Source organism: Enoplosus armatus, chromosome 3 (assembly GCF_043641665.1).
Source record: "Enoplosus armatus isolate fEnoArm2 chromosome 3, fEnoArm2.hap1, whole genome shotgun sequence".
Taxonomy (NCBI): Eukaryota; Metazoa; Chordata; class Actinopteri; order Centrarchiformes; family Enoplosidae; genus Enoplosus; species Enoplosus armatus.
Window position 1 is genome coordinate 18,456,930 of NC_092182.1, and position 14,113 is coordinate 18,471,042.

Genomic DNA, 14,113 nt, shown 5'->3' on the forward strand with positions numbered 1-14,113 from the left:
GTGAGACCAGCTTGAAAAATTGCACAGCTACTACAAAAGTGGTTATATTTATTTGCTCTTAAATACCTGGTCAAAGCACCCTTATTCTGCTGTTTTACACCAACCTGTTCATGCGGTTTTATGAGGCCAGCATGCTGTGAATAACCTCTTTTGCTGTGATGTAACTGGCCAGAGTGAATCAGCTGCCCTGCTGAATGTCAGTTAGCATGCAGACAGTTAGCAGAGAGATGCCAACATCAGGCCGACGACACACTGAACTGTGACACAACAGGCAGAGATTTGTGATGCTGCTGCTGGTATTGTAGTTGTTGAGTCTTATTATGACGCATTGTTGTGAAGTTCTTATGTAGTTGTAACACGGCATAAGAATAAGGATGTTCTTTATTTACTATTTACAGTAGTGGTAATAGTAGTAGGGTTAGGAATGTTACCACAATACTATGCTAACATGGACGTACTGCTGTGTTGAGCTAATTAGCAACATCACTATTTGTCAGTAGGGGCAAATTCAGTTTCCTCTTCTGCTGTGCTCAGAGCTGTGATTAACACTTTGTGTCACTGCTTTAAACAACCACTTAACCACGGTCAGGTTTTTATTGTAAGGTGTGGTACATAGGCCCATCTTTAGGGGGTTCTGGGGTTGTCATTCATTCGAATTTGTTAGTAGTGACTATTCAGGTGATGGAGAATATATGGACTTCCAGTACCTGCTCAGAATTGCTCAGTGTGAACATGTAGTAACGTGAACTGTGTTCAATTCAGGTTATCATCCCCTGTGTGTTTAGATAATCTCACATTTTTAATGTAATGTGTTTAAAGGGCATGTATATTTGTGTTTTAAGGTACCATTAGTGTATGAAGAAGCGTCACTACCCATCTCAGAGGATTTCAGTTCAGCAGAACTAATTTGACTCTTGGCTACTTACTAGATATCTTGATATCTTTCTCTTGATATCCCATGACCTGGATGACTGAGAACTCACATTGTTGTTTGTATCACAGTCTAAGATTGCCTAAACTTAAGGCCAAATATCAGGCCAAATATTTGCAATGAGACAAAACCGTTTTAGAACGTTTCATGGAAAAGTTGCAGCGCTGTTAACTGGCCTGTCCCAGCTCGACTCATGTCGGCTGATGGCGTTGCATGTGACTCAGCTTGTCAGGTCACCAGTGGCAGGTTTTAGAACATAAGGCATGTCACCAGTTTCAACAGCCAATCACCGCGTTGCAAAGTCAGCTGGTCAAAAGGATCACCAAATGTATTTGGAACAACCATGTCTGTATGACGCCAGCCATCAAATGTCAATTTTAAGATTCAATAAATTATATTCAGCTACAAAAAAAGCCTGAAAAGCTGGCAGTTAGAACGAAAGTACAGGGAGTCTTTGCCATGGAAACGATACACCATCTCGCCTAGTCGCATTGGTGTAAACTGGCAGGTTTCAGAACGTTGCAGACCTGCACATTGCAAGTAGTTGCAAGTTTCAACTTGTCTCATTGCGAATCTTTGGTCTGAACTCTGCTTTAGAAGAAATTGGAACACCAGCAATAGCATATCCTGGTCTCTCTCTTCTTTTCTTTTTATCATGCTGTGTTCTCTCTGCTTCTGTCTGTCCATCATTCAGTCTGTGCACACCCCTATCCACGTATTCATTTTTAATATAATTCTTCTCCCTGCCCTTCTCCACTGGTACTCGCTCAACACAAATGGCAGCAGTTGAGAATGACGTTACCATCTCCTTGGCAACCCTGTGGGCTGGTTTGTGTGTGTTGAGGGAAGCAGGGGGGAGTGTTGAGGAGAGAGCTGAGGGAACATAAGAGAGGAACGGGTGGAGGAGGAGAGAATAGGTAAAGCTGGTTTATTCATAAGCACCCCATTTCTGGGTCTGATTCACAATTTGTCCTGCAGCCCCTCCCTGCTGTTACTCCAAGATGGTCCGCTTAGCCATGAGACTGACACTTGTGTCTTTGCTTTCTAATCCAAAGCCATTCATTCTTTTTGTGCAAGAATACACTGTGTGTGTGTGTGTGTGTGTGTGCGAGAGCAAAAAGAGGAGATTATTTCAAAGAGACTGTGTCATGCAGTTGTATCAGCCTACAGGAGATAGTGAGGCTGTATTCTATGCTGCAGTATGGCAGGCTTGTATAAGCAGAGTGGGTTTGGGCCATGTGGGTGTCCTGGTCAGTGATGTGGTGTAATACTGCTGATGCTGCTGCTGATGACGCCTTTGCTGTTGCGTTGCCTGGGTCTTCCCCACACTGGGAATCCCTGCCTCATTTGTTCACTTATCTCATCTATCCTGCACCACGGCATAGCACAGCACAGCACAGCACTGTACAGTGGTACAGGCAGGGACATGCCTGAATGGCGCTCATGCTGCATGCATACAATCTGGCTGTCACGCTTCTGATGCCTGAATTTGTTTGCTTGCGCTTCGGGTCACCATTATATACATATGGGAATTAATGCATACTATTAAATTTTCTTTCAACAAGCACAGAGGACTTATGCTGCTGTTGACCCTGTGATACCAGAGGATATAGGCTTGTAGGACAGATGGATTGTTATTTGTCTGTGTATGTGTACGGGTGTAATGCCTAAGATTTCTGAGCCAGAATTCACCCCAAAGCTGTTTGCGATTCTTTGTCATGTTTTTCCATGCTGAGAAAATGGGTTTAATGATGTAAATTAAAGGAAGTAAGTGAGGGCAACAGGGAATACTAGTCATGATAAGGATATGATTATCCTAATCTAAACATTTTTTTGTGATTGGTGAAAGTTTTAATTAAGATAAGCTCAGCATTTTTAACTTGTTGTTTCTCAGAAAACACATATTTCCCATTCATAAAGAGTGGTGCTCACATTGTAGAAACCTGCATTTTAAGCCAAATGATGAACAATTTAGCAGTGTTGGGTAGATTAAACCATACTTGAGCTTTGAGCTGCTTTGTCCCCCTCCCTGCTACAATCAGCAGCGGCAGCAGCAGCGATGAGTCACTCAGTGTGTGAAACATGACGTCATCCGTGTCTTCCTTTTCTGCTCTTGTGTCCAGGGCTCCTGACTGGAGGACAGACCATGCTGCTGCACTGAGCCAGAGGGAAAGAAAAGAGAGAGGCCCCAGTGACCACTGAGGTACTGTGCCCCTCCCCCTTGTTTGTTTGGCTGGCTAGCTGCTGCCTCTTCAGTTCACCTGATCGCTGTAAAGATGATTTATATATGTTGATATTCTTGTATTATTGTTCTACTAAAGATATGTCTTTTAGAGCAAGTTTGTAACCATTCTGGGAAAATTAAACCTCCTAAATACTTTATTTAAGAACAAAATTTATCTTCAGAGAAGTTTGTAACTGATTCTCATGAATGTGACGCCTTGGCATATAAAAGGAGGATGGTAAAAGTGTAAAGGTTTGCTTTTTTTCTTTCTTATTCAGTTCACATTTCCTTACTGGCACCAACCTGCTCTTAATGTATCAAACTGATGGATGAAATAGACTGGATGTTTTCATCTAGAGTTGAGTTGTCAATAGGGGCAGTCTAAACAGTATAAATGTAACGTTAGAGATTTGACTATACCGTTTTGTTGTGACCCTAAAAACAAAATGACGTTCCTTAATGGTTACAAATTAATAGGAAGAGAAAATCCCCTTTGTTATCCTCTCAATGTTAATCTTAATTTATCGTACAATTATCGTTATTGTATCCATTCAGAATAATTTGTTAACCTGGGCAGGTTTTTTTCCTCAAAAATGCGCCAGCTTATTTTGGAGGAGATCAATAATTATGCTGCAATGTCATTCAACTCAGTATATGTATTTATTTTCATACAGTTTTAGATTTTTTTCGTCTGTGTTTTTCCCTCACAGCCCCACCCCAAAGGCTAAGGCTTGCTATGGACTGTGCTTCGCCCCCTGCTGCAGCCCAGCCCAGTACACTACCTTAGTGGGTTCCCCTCATCTTCCTGTGTGTGGTTCCCATCCAGACTCACTGCACAGAGTCCAGCACAGATCTGGTACCACCTACAGGTATATATAGTATAGGAGCACACATGTACTCACACATATACTCACACATATACTACTGTGTGTCTCTTTCTCTCTGTTTTCCCTTTGGTCATTCATTCTCAAAATTGTACACCTTTTAGTGCTTAAAATTTTTTTTCTCTTTTCTCACAGCCACTCCTGGGTTCTTCACCCAACCCCCTCCCCAACTCCCACCCTCTCCCCCTCCCCTAAGAAGATGTCAGTGAGCCTGACAACAGACATCCAGCAGGAGGGAGAGAGTGGGCAACTCATTGAGCCCTGCAGTCGAGGCAAGACCTCCCCTCAACCACAAGGCACCAAGGAAGGAACAGGAGAGGGCCTGGAGCCTGAGGATAGCTCCCCACAGGATGCACAGGTGGGAAGAAGTGACATATATATATGATATAGGAATATTTAAACCATTACATTGTATATCACAATGATGGCTTTGTTGACTAATTTAATAAAACGAGCATTTATATTCAGCTGGTAATATAATGTGTCTCTCCTGTCATATTTTAAGTGTTTTAGAGAGGACAGGCTCCATATATCCACATTTTTTTTCTTATGGTGCACATTTTACACCCAGCTGCTGTGGTACAAACTGACTTAATTAGACTTATTTCAGCTTCACTTTTAGCCAGTTTAAATTATTTTGGATACAAGGTCACACTGCCAGAGAAATCCCTGTACTGCCATCACAGTGATACTTTTGCTGTCTGAAATTTAGGCATATACATGGTCAAGAAATCAGATTTCTCCAGCAGAAATCTATTTATGTTTCATACGCCTGGTCACTGATCTGAGCACACTAGGTGCATGCAAATCTTTGGAAGGGCTGCTCAGTGTATTAATTAATTAATGTATTAGGCCAAAAACATGAGATTTTGTAAATGTACATGATGATACTACAGTAGCAAAAACTTACATTTACCGTTGCACCATTTTAATCCATAGCATTCTGTTTATGTCATACAAATTCATTTTTGTGAATTTGTATGACATGTGAAATGTTTGTAATATTCAGTGGTTTTATGTGAGCTTGGGAAACTCACATTTCTGCAACTGAACTACAATGTAACTTCCATTTTCCATGTGTTTATTTGTGTCTAATCTGCATTACATAGTTAAATCTGCAGGTAGTGAATTCTTATGTGTATTTGATGTGCACGTTATTATGAAGACTAGTAAAATAACACATTTCTCTTGCAGAAACGGGCTCCTAATCATAGCCATGGCAGGAAAAGGGCCAAGGTAAGTCATTTGTGATTTTTCTTTGACTATAAATCTCACCTTTCTAAACTTCGCCCCAAATAACTTCACAATCCTGCTCCCTGAAATAACCCCCTGCTGGTTTGTTGTATAAGATGACCTTCCATTATTAACGCTCTAATCCTCTCAACTACTTCTTATCATTGGCTTAAAATCTTAAATCCCATGAGAGGGTTAAAAGTAGGTGTGTTAGAGTGACCTCAGTAAGGCTGTGAAAGAGACGAATACACTTAAGACTGTAACCAGTTAAATTTGATAACTAGATGTTTGTTTGCTAAATAAGTAAATAAATCGTGTCAATTGAAACAGAATGAGTGAGTTGTGTGGAGCACAGTGGAGCTTTTTTAAAAGTCACACTTGTGTGGTCTTATCTCTCACTCGAAGATAGCTTCCATGCCACTGAGCAAGCTGCGTTCAGATACAGCGTGAAGTTGATTTGTGTTAGACCTCCTGACTAGTGACGCAGTCTGTGCCTTTGTGCCAATGGAAGAAGTCCCCGACCGACAGTGTGGACATCGACTGTGACAAAATGCATTGACTCTATATTCTGTGTTGTCTCACTTATTTTCCTCTACACCCTCTCTGTGCTGGTCTGTGTACATTCTCTGTGATACAATACTTCACCCCAGTTCGTGCCGTATACTTTGGATATACATCAAAGTCTTGCCTTTGACATTGTATGCATTCATACCACCTCTAAATATCACTTCACATTGTATAATGCAGCTGAACAGCAGCATTCTCCATGTTTGTTTTCGAAATTTGGGTTTGTAGCAAACTAAACCATTATTATCTTCCTTAAGTGATTGTTTTTGTGTATTATAAAACTCTAAGGCCTTTTATTTATTATTATTTATACTGTCATGATTTTCATTCAGACTGTGTAGGTGTACAGAACTATGAACTCTGTATAATTACATCTGTAGCATCACCTTATTGATGGTTGTCTAAAGTTATTGTCATTTGACCTTAAATGAGCAAACACAAACAATTGCATTAATATACTGCAGCTGCAACTACCTTACTCAGAGCTCAAAGATATGTGTCTATTGTTTTTAGGCCTGTGTGCGTCTTTTTTAAAGATGTCCAGGCAGTGGTTGGTTATACTTGGACATGAGAGTTCAACCCTATCACTGTGTGTTTTGGGAGTGGCTTTCTAATATGACATCCCATGCTTAAAAGGGGATTAAATCAAATTGCTGTTATCACAGTGGAAATGTTGTAGAATGTTGGATCACCCACGTTTCATTTCGCTCTTGGTTTTAGTACATAATCTGCAAAGAGACAAAGTACTTATCAACTATGTTGTATTGAAGCTCTGTGTGTCCATGTCTCGCTTCAGCCTGTCCTCCATTCCTCAGCGAGCTCTTATCAGTCATTGTTCAGGGTTTTCAGTTTTATACTCTTACAAGGGATTCATAAACATTTTAGCTCTTGTTTATGGTATGAAAACACAACGTATGTGTTTGCTTTTCAAACGAAAGCCTGAATCTGATCTGATTTTTGAATTTTTGAAAGAAAAATGAAAATTTGATTTTCTTTTAAATCAATAGTGCAAATAAAAACAACAACTCAATGATACTAAATAATTAAGGGAAAAAGCAGATCATAATAACACTCCTTGGGATGTAAGCACAAATTTTGGTTGCATGTGATGCATCAAACTGGAATGAAGAACAGTTTAAACTGATTGCTACAGTTAGAACAGCTACACCTTTCAGTGTAAATCCCTAAAAAACAGTAAAAATAAACACAATTATCCTGACAGGTAATATATGTGTGGTTCTGTTTCAGTCTAATGCCAAACTGAAGCTGGTACGGAGTCTGGCAGTGTGTGAGGAGTCCTCTGGTCTGTTCTCCAATGATGGACCTCCAGAATCGGTACTGTTTCTGTCTCTAATCCCTAACCCCTCACCCTAACCTCTGTCCACACCTTGTAGTTAGCCTTGCCTGCGATGTTTGCATGCAACTACAGTTTGTGGAGGATTAACGATGCGTAATAGACTAAACAAAATTAGAATTCAAAATTGTACCATCTTTTCTCATAGCAATGGAATGTCGTTTTCCAGGATATCATCCAGCTTCACATCAGCTGTCCATCAGACAAGGAAGAGGAGAAGTCCTCAAAGGACGAGTATGAAAATGAAGAGAAGGAGAAGAAGGACAAGACTCCGCGAAAGATGTTGTCACGTGGTAAGATGCAACTTTGAAGGTTAAATGCACTTTGTTGCTGTTGTTATATTCCTAATCAAACCTGTTTTGGTACCGTACTTATTCCTACAAAAGATTAAAAGCTCTGTCAAATATGTGATAATAAATTGAGTTTTGTTTACCTTACACAAATACATTGAAATGCTAAATAACAGTGCCAGTTAAAATGTCCCACATTAGTCAGTTTTAAAAAGGCTTTGTTATGTCATGACTGTTATATGATAGTTATATGATGTTGACTATATTAATACCAAAACTAATATGTCATGCTAATTCCTCCATAAGATAATGGGATCCCTCCTTTTTTTAATTACCTACCTCACTCCCTCTCTCTGCAAGGTCCTCAGGCGTCATTAGACTCTGAGAGCAGCAGAGATGAAATGGCTTGCCCAACTGTCTAGTGTAGTGGAAAATTGTGGAAAATGATCCCCTGAAGTGTGTGTGTGTGTGTGTGCGTGCGTGCATAGAAGAACAGCGAGCTGGTGTCTCATGCCGTCTGCGTCTTATGTTTATCCTCCCTGAACAACCAGGAGTGTCGTTGCTGGTGTGTTTGGGTGCCATTTTAGGAGCTATGCTTAGCAGCATTCTGACTTAACACTTTCTATCTCCCCTGCACTTTACGAAAGTGTTGCTCGCGCTCTTTTTCTACCCAGTCTCTCATCCTTTTCTTCCTTGTGTCTTCTCTCTCTTAGACTCCAGTCAGGAATACACTGACTCCACGGGCATCGATGTTCATGAGTTTCTGGTCAACACACTGAAAAACAATCCCAGGTACGAGATTGCTACCAAAAGTTGCCTGATAACCACAGTTACAACAACAGGAGCACACCAGAAAATGAACAAGATTGGATAGAGCTGGTCATTTACATTTATTTAATTGGTCATTTACATAATTGTTTATACATGGCAAAAACTGAATGAAATTTTGTCCAACAGACTACTGAGATATAAAACATTTTATGAGAAAGTTATGTATTAAAATTATACATTTTTGATAATCTTTTATCCGGTGTTACATCTGTTATTTTATTAAGTAGCTCATTAGGTAAATACTTTCAACAGGTAGATGAAGACAAGCATGCACAAAAAGCACTTGCACCTTCATCTCTCTGTTTGTCAAACTCTTGTAGGGCTAATAATCTGTTAGCAGGAGGGTCCCTGCATTTGCTGCCAAGTCATAATGTTGTCTGATTGGTGGAAGTCCAAATCCTTCATCCTCTGCAGGCACTTGTAGTGAATTGTTATAAAATGTCCTACATCCCCGAAATCAACGTAGTAATGGAAGTGGTACAACCATTACTGGAAGTATTTATTGGCAAACATCATACCTTTTGATCTTTGTTTGGTATGCTCGCTGCACTCTAGTCACTGACCCACTCCCCCCTCTGATCTCTCTCCCCCTCCCCCCTCTTTGGCCCAGCAGGGATCGAATGATGCTGCTCAAACTAGAACAAGATATCCTGGAGTTCATTAATGACGACAAGTGAGCCACGTTCTTCATAACCACTCTCTTGTATTTAAATTTAGCCCTTCTACGTCCATTCCTTTTTATTGATTGCTTAGGTAATGAGATAAATATGGCAAGGTGTAGTTGATATTATGGTGGCAAGTTTAGGCTGACTGTATTTCTAGTGAGGACTCTGTGTTCCCCTCTAACCACAATAGTGTTATTAGACTAGAAGTATAGTATAATGTATAATATGATAAGTATAATTAGAAGTATAATGTTTTGAAATCTGTCTGAGAGTAGTAAATCCTCTTGTGCACAATAGAGCCAAATGAATTGTCCCCAATGTGGGACATCCTGCTTGTCAAACACCTCAGAATTTGAAAAAAACAAAAAACAACTTAAATCTTTTTTTAGAGCAGATAATTCTTGGAGTATTTAACTCTTTTCTTAAGAAAATAACTACAATACAGTTTTGTATAACTTGTTGTTTCAGACAGTCTGGTGAAACATCTATTGAAACAATCCCTTTGAATACAAATCAAGGGTTATGTTCTCAAAATTATTTTAAATGCTACAAGGAAATGTACACATTGTGAGAATAGACATTAAATCATTCAACAAAAAGAAAAATTAAAAGTACTTTATCAATTCAACAATTAAATTACAGAGCAGTGTTACAATAACATATGCTTTTTCCTACTTTAATCTTTTGTGTCCCCTGCAGTAACCAGTATAAGAAGTTTCCTCAAATGACTTCTTATCACCGTATGCTGCTGCACCGTGTGGCTGCCTACTTCGGTATGGACCACAATGTGGACCAGACAGGCAAGGCTGTCATCATCAACAAAACGGGCAACACACGCATGTGAGTGTATTTACTGACTTTGGTCCAGACTTCTTAATTCTATAGAAAACTTGATCTAGAATTAAATTTTTTCCAAATCTTTATATAGGTATGCACATGATGTGCTGAGATAACTCAAACATTAAACAGTTAAAGAAACTCATATTTAATTCTGACTTTTCCTGATGCCAGCATTGTAGTGGTGTCAGTAGGAGAGAGCATTTGACTTTTTGAGACTTTGGAGGTGGGGATGGAATAGACAGTGGCTGATGTCAGGATATCGGTCACTCTCAAGGACCCCGGGACACACCTCATAGTACGGGGCTGTGCAAGGGTGAACTGGGACATCTGGTCACCCTACCCATACCTTAATCTAGTCGTTCACAATGACGTTAATCTGTTCAAAGTGTACATGCAAATGAAATGTACAGGGTTCCCAAGCATCCTGGAAAATCCTGCCAAATGGTTAGATTTTACAGTAATAGTCTTTGCTTTTTGGTCAAGTTAGCGTTCTTTCAAGTCTTAACTAGCTAAGGCAATGGCCAAGGTATTGAGTAAGGAAATCAGTCAACAGTCATTGATGATACGTCTATGGGTTGAGTTTCCTTTACCAACTGTGACATACAAATCATCTTGTTAAAAATACAGTTTTGCCAAATCTGTAAAAAAATAAATTGCCATTTGTACTAACAGTAGAGGCTGCTAGTCTCCTTGCATCCTTATTTTATTCCTGGTAACTCTTCTGGGTAAAATCTAAAATCATACACAGTACATGCGGGAACCCTCACTAATTGTTATCAACTTTTCCTTGTCCACTTTTTTTTGAGGCCGAACAACTTTTCCTGGCTTACAAGCAAGTTAAAATTTGAAATGAAATTAGTTTGTCAGAAGACAACAGAATATGTGTTGATTATATTAACAGCAGCCAGATGCTTAACAGTTATAGTCTTCCAAATGAATGTGTGAGGCTTTGTTAAAGCGTACAGTGGCAAATCATGAAACTCAGAAGTGGCAAACAAAATCTGCACAGATTTGATATTCTGATTAGAAGTACTCAAATTGCCAGATTAACAGTAGAACCACTTTTAAATTTTTATAATTTTTCTTCTGTTACTTTATTAAATTGTTTCTCTAATGCAGTCAAATGTTATGTTTTGTCTAGTTGTGTTTACGTATGTTAAAAGGCATATGCCTTTTGTCCTTTTTCTACAGCCCAGAACAAAGGTTCTCTGAACACATCAAGGATGAACGTAACATGGACTTCCAGAAGAAATTCATCCTTAAGAGAGATGATGCCAGCATGGACAAGGATGATAATCAGGTAGACTGCGTTGTATACTATGTAATTTGTTAGCTATATCCTATTCACTATACATTTTTGGGATTGTTACTACTTAATACGTTTGAAAATGTTTAATGGTCCAAACGTGCCACTTCTTATACTTCCCTCCCCCTCACACTGACATATTTTGTAGCTACAACCATCAGTTGTGTTTGTTTGTCATTGAGTCACAAAAAACTTAGCTGTGGGCTTATCTCATGTAATCTTTCATAAGGACCTTAAAACCAACAACTTAAGTCTGCATTTTCGAGATAAGTGGTCCCTTTTCTTAGCCCCGGCTTAATCTTGTTGTGGCTCGTTGCATCAGTTGGAGATGGATTCTGTAGCTGTTGCTTCAACAGAAGTACAGACACAGTAGTCAGGATGTGATGAAATACGACTGTTTATTACTTTTTCCAGATCAGATGAAAGGAGGCACGGTCTATTTTTAATGGCAACTAAGCTATGGATCAGACACTCACAGATTTCCACTGGTGAGCCCCCAGACTCTCTGGGCATCTGGAAGTAGGAGTAGTTGTTGGGCGGAGTGCATTCAAGAAATGCAGCATCACCTTGACCCAGCCATGAGTTAATAATTAAAAAGAACTCTTAAATTATTTTAAATAAGGGGAGTCTTAATTGATTAATCAATGGTAGCTATGTGTAAGCAGTGCAGTGTTTGAACAGTGCTAATTGTACATATTTGTCATTACACAGCTGGCAGGTGTGACTTGGGGGTACTAAAAATGGAGGAAGCTCAGTCTACACTTTTAGGCAGTGTTTAAGTCCAAACCCTTGCATTCTCTGTGCACACCTGGACCAACCACATGTGTTTTAAGATGTTGATGATTGTTGATGCTGATGATTTAGCAAAATGGTTTTCCTTTTGTTAAATTGTTGATGACAAATTAAGGTTAGAATTCGGAAATGGCGTGACTTTCCACTTAATTTCCAACACCAGTACCACCAACCCTGAGAGTGTACTAAACTATTGATAGGCCTTTCGTATGCAGTAACTTGCATGTTCCGGTGCTGTCTCTCAAAGTAACACACAGTTGACAGATTTAAATTTGCAATGCATTTAACATATCCTCCATTGCTGCTGATTCCCTATGTTTGAGCCACGAAACTCTTTCGCCTGGAGCGGTGCTTTTTGTGATGCAGAACCTGACTCTTTCCACTGTGCTGTCAGACTTAGTAATGACACAAGATACAAATTTAAACTGTTTGTCAGCTATAAAACTCACAATTGCAACATTTTCTATCATCTCAAAGGGAACTTAACACTTTGCTCGCACAGACTTGTAACAGTAGCTTCTTTTCAAGTAAGTGTTGGAAACCCCACATTTTCAATCACAGAAGCAGTTTGATCATCATGATGAAGAATAATAACGTTAAACATTTTTTTAATCAACTTTTCTTTGTTGCTGCCTGGAGCAAGTTTCTCACTTCATTCCTTCCATGTTTGTTTTAAGCATTGACACTTTTCTTTGGCGCCTAATGCTTGTACATATTTGTCATATTCGTTTGTATGAAGATTCTGCAAGTGTTCTATCACGTTTGTGGTGTTAAACCTTCCCACGCTGATTCCGCCCCTCAAAACACTCATTTTGCACATTTCCTTTCTGTTGGTTTGTTTTGACGGCAGGCAGCTGCTCTCCCTCGCATGCTACTGTTGTTATCATGTGACTTGTTGCTACTTATCTTTACAGCAGGTCACACTAAATGTGGCTATACATGTATTTACATAAAATATCAGAATATATTTGTGAATAGTGCATATTAGATTGTAACTGTAATTTTTCCAATATGATTCTTTTCCCAAATGTTAGATCCGTGTGCCGCTGCAGGACGGGCGACGTAGCAAGTCCATTGAAGAGCGAGAGGAAGAGTATCAGCGGGTACGAGACAGGATCTTTGCCCGAGAAGTAAGTATTGGACCTGGACAGGGTAACAAACATTGGGAAGGACAGATTAACATTAAATCACAATCTACTTCTCAATCATTTGCTGTTTCCTCCAGCTCCTTTGACTTTCTTAATTAGACAGGAATAAAAACTGTTTGTATAATAACTGGTATAGTGAAACCTGGGGATATCTATACTTAAAAGCTGTAGTGCGGGACTTTTACATATAAATGAACGTCTATTACATTCAAGTCGTTGCTGTAAATACAGAGAGACAGAACTGCGTTTTTTTTGGCAATTAGTAAGAGAACGGAGTTGACGCAACTCACTCTCTTCGTGGCTCTGGGCTACGGAAAAACCTGAAGGCATACGCCAGAAGGGGGAGACAAAAGTTTGCACTCCAACTTTAAGTCAGTGGTGCCCAACGTGTTTTGCTTTTGACCCATTAATACAAAACAATCTCTACTTGCAACCCCTCATCACAGGGTGCATGTCTGAGTTGTAAACAGCTCATTTGAAGAATGGTTTTTACCTTCTCTGGTCATTTTAGAGACCGGAAGAGGTAAAACTATACAGTATTTGGAAAGAAAGGAGCAAAGATTACAGGAGAAAAACAAACAATTTTGTGTTGCACAATTTTGTATTTCCCATCCTAGAGGTCCCAACCCACAGATTGTGAACTGCTTTAAGTGACATATCGAATCTTAAATGCATATGATGTTAAACTTAAACCTCTGAAAAGTTTATATGCAAAAATATTGGTCTTAAGTACTCCTTGATGAATGAAGCATTTCATAATGTGCAGGTGTCCTTTTTTTTACAGTCTTCTCAAAATGGATACATCAACGACAACAGGTAAGATCATGCATCCTACTGGAGACTCTAGTATGTGCAAAATATAAGACTCCATCTTTGCCACCTTTCCCCTTAAAGCAACAGTTTGCTTGTTAGATTTCAGTTATGAAAGGCAGAGGGCTGTAGATCCATAAACATAACATGTATATACATATACATATATATTGATTCTCTTTACAAATCTAACCACTTGCAATAATCTAGTCCCTACAAAAGTTTGACAAAGTCGACT

General features: G+C 39.3%; 1 protein-coding gene across 1 annotated transcript in view; it reads left to right on the plus strand.

Annotated features, from left to right (window-relative positions):
* The window catches only part of LOC139282321 (R3H domain-containing protein 2), a 54,534-nt gene that overhangs the window by 19,346 nt on the left and 21,075 nt on the right, over nt 1-14,113 (plus strand). The window contains exons 3-14 of the mRNA XM_070901950.1: nt 3,055-3,134; nt 3,866-4,024; nt 4,175-4,397; nt 5,234-5,275; nt 7,088-7,174; nt 7,342-7,486; nt 8,197-8,275; nt 8,928-8,987; nt 9,679-9,819; nt 11,011-11,119; nt 12,952-13,047; nt 13,850-13,881. Coding sequence (XP_070758051.1) covers nt 4,239-4,397; nt 5,234-5,275; nt 7,088-7,174; nt 7,342-7,486; nt 8,197-8,275; nt 8,928-8,987; nt 9,679-9,819; nt 11,011-11,119; nt 12,952-13,047; nt 13,850-13,881 — 950 coding nt within the window. The 5' untranslated portion in view covers nt 3,055-3,134; nt 3,866-4,024; nt 4,175-4,238. The remainder of the gene's footprint in view (nt 1-3,054; nt 3,135-3,865; nt 4,025-4,174; nt 4,398-5,233; nt 5,276-7,087; nt 7,175-7,341; nt 7,487-8,196; nt 8,276-8,927; nt 8,988-9,678; nt 9,820-11,010; nt 11,120-12,951; nt 13,048-13,849; nt 13,882-14,113) is intronic.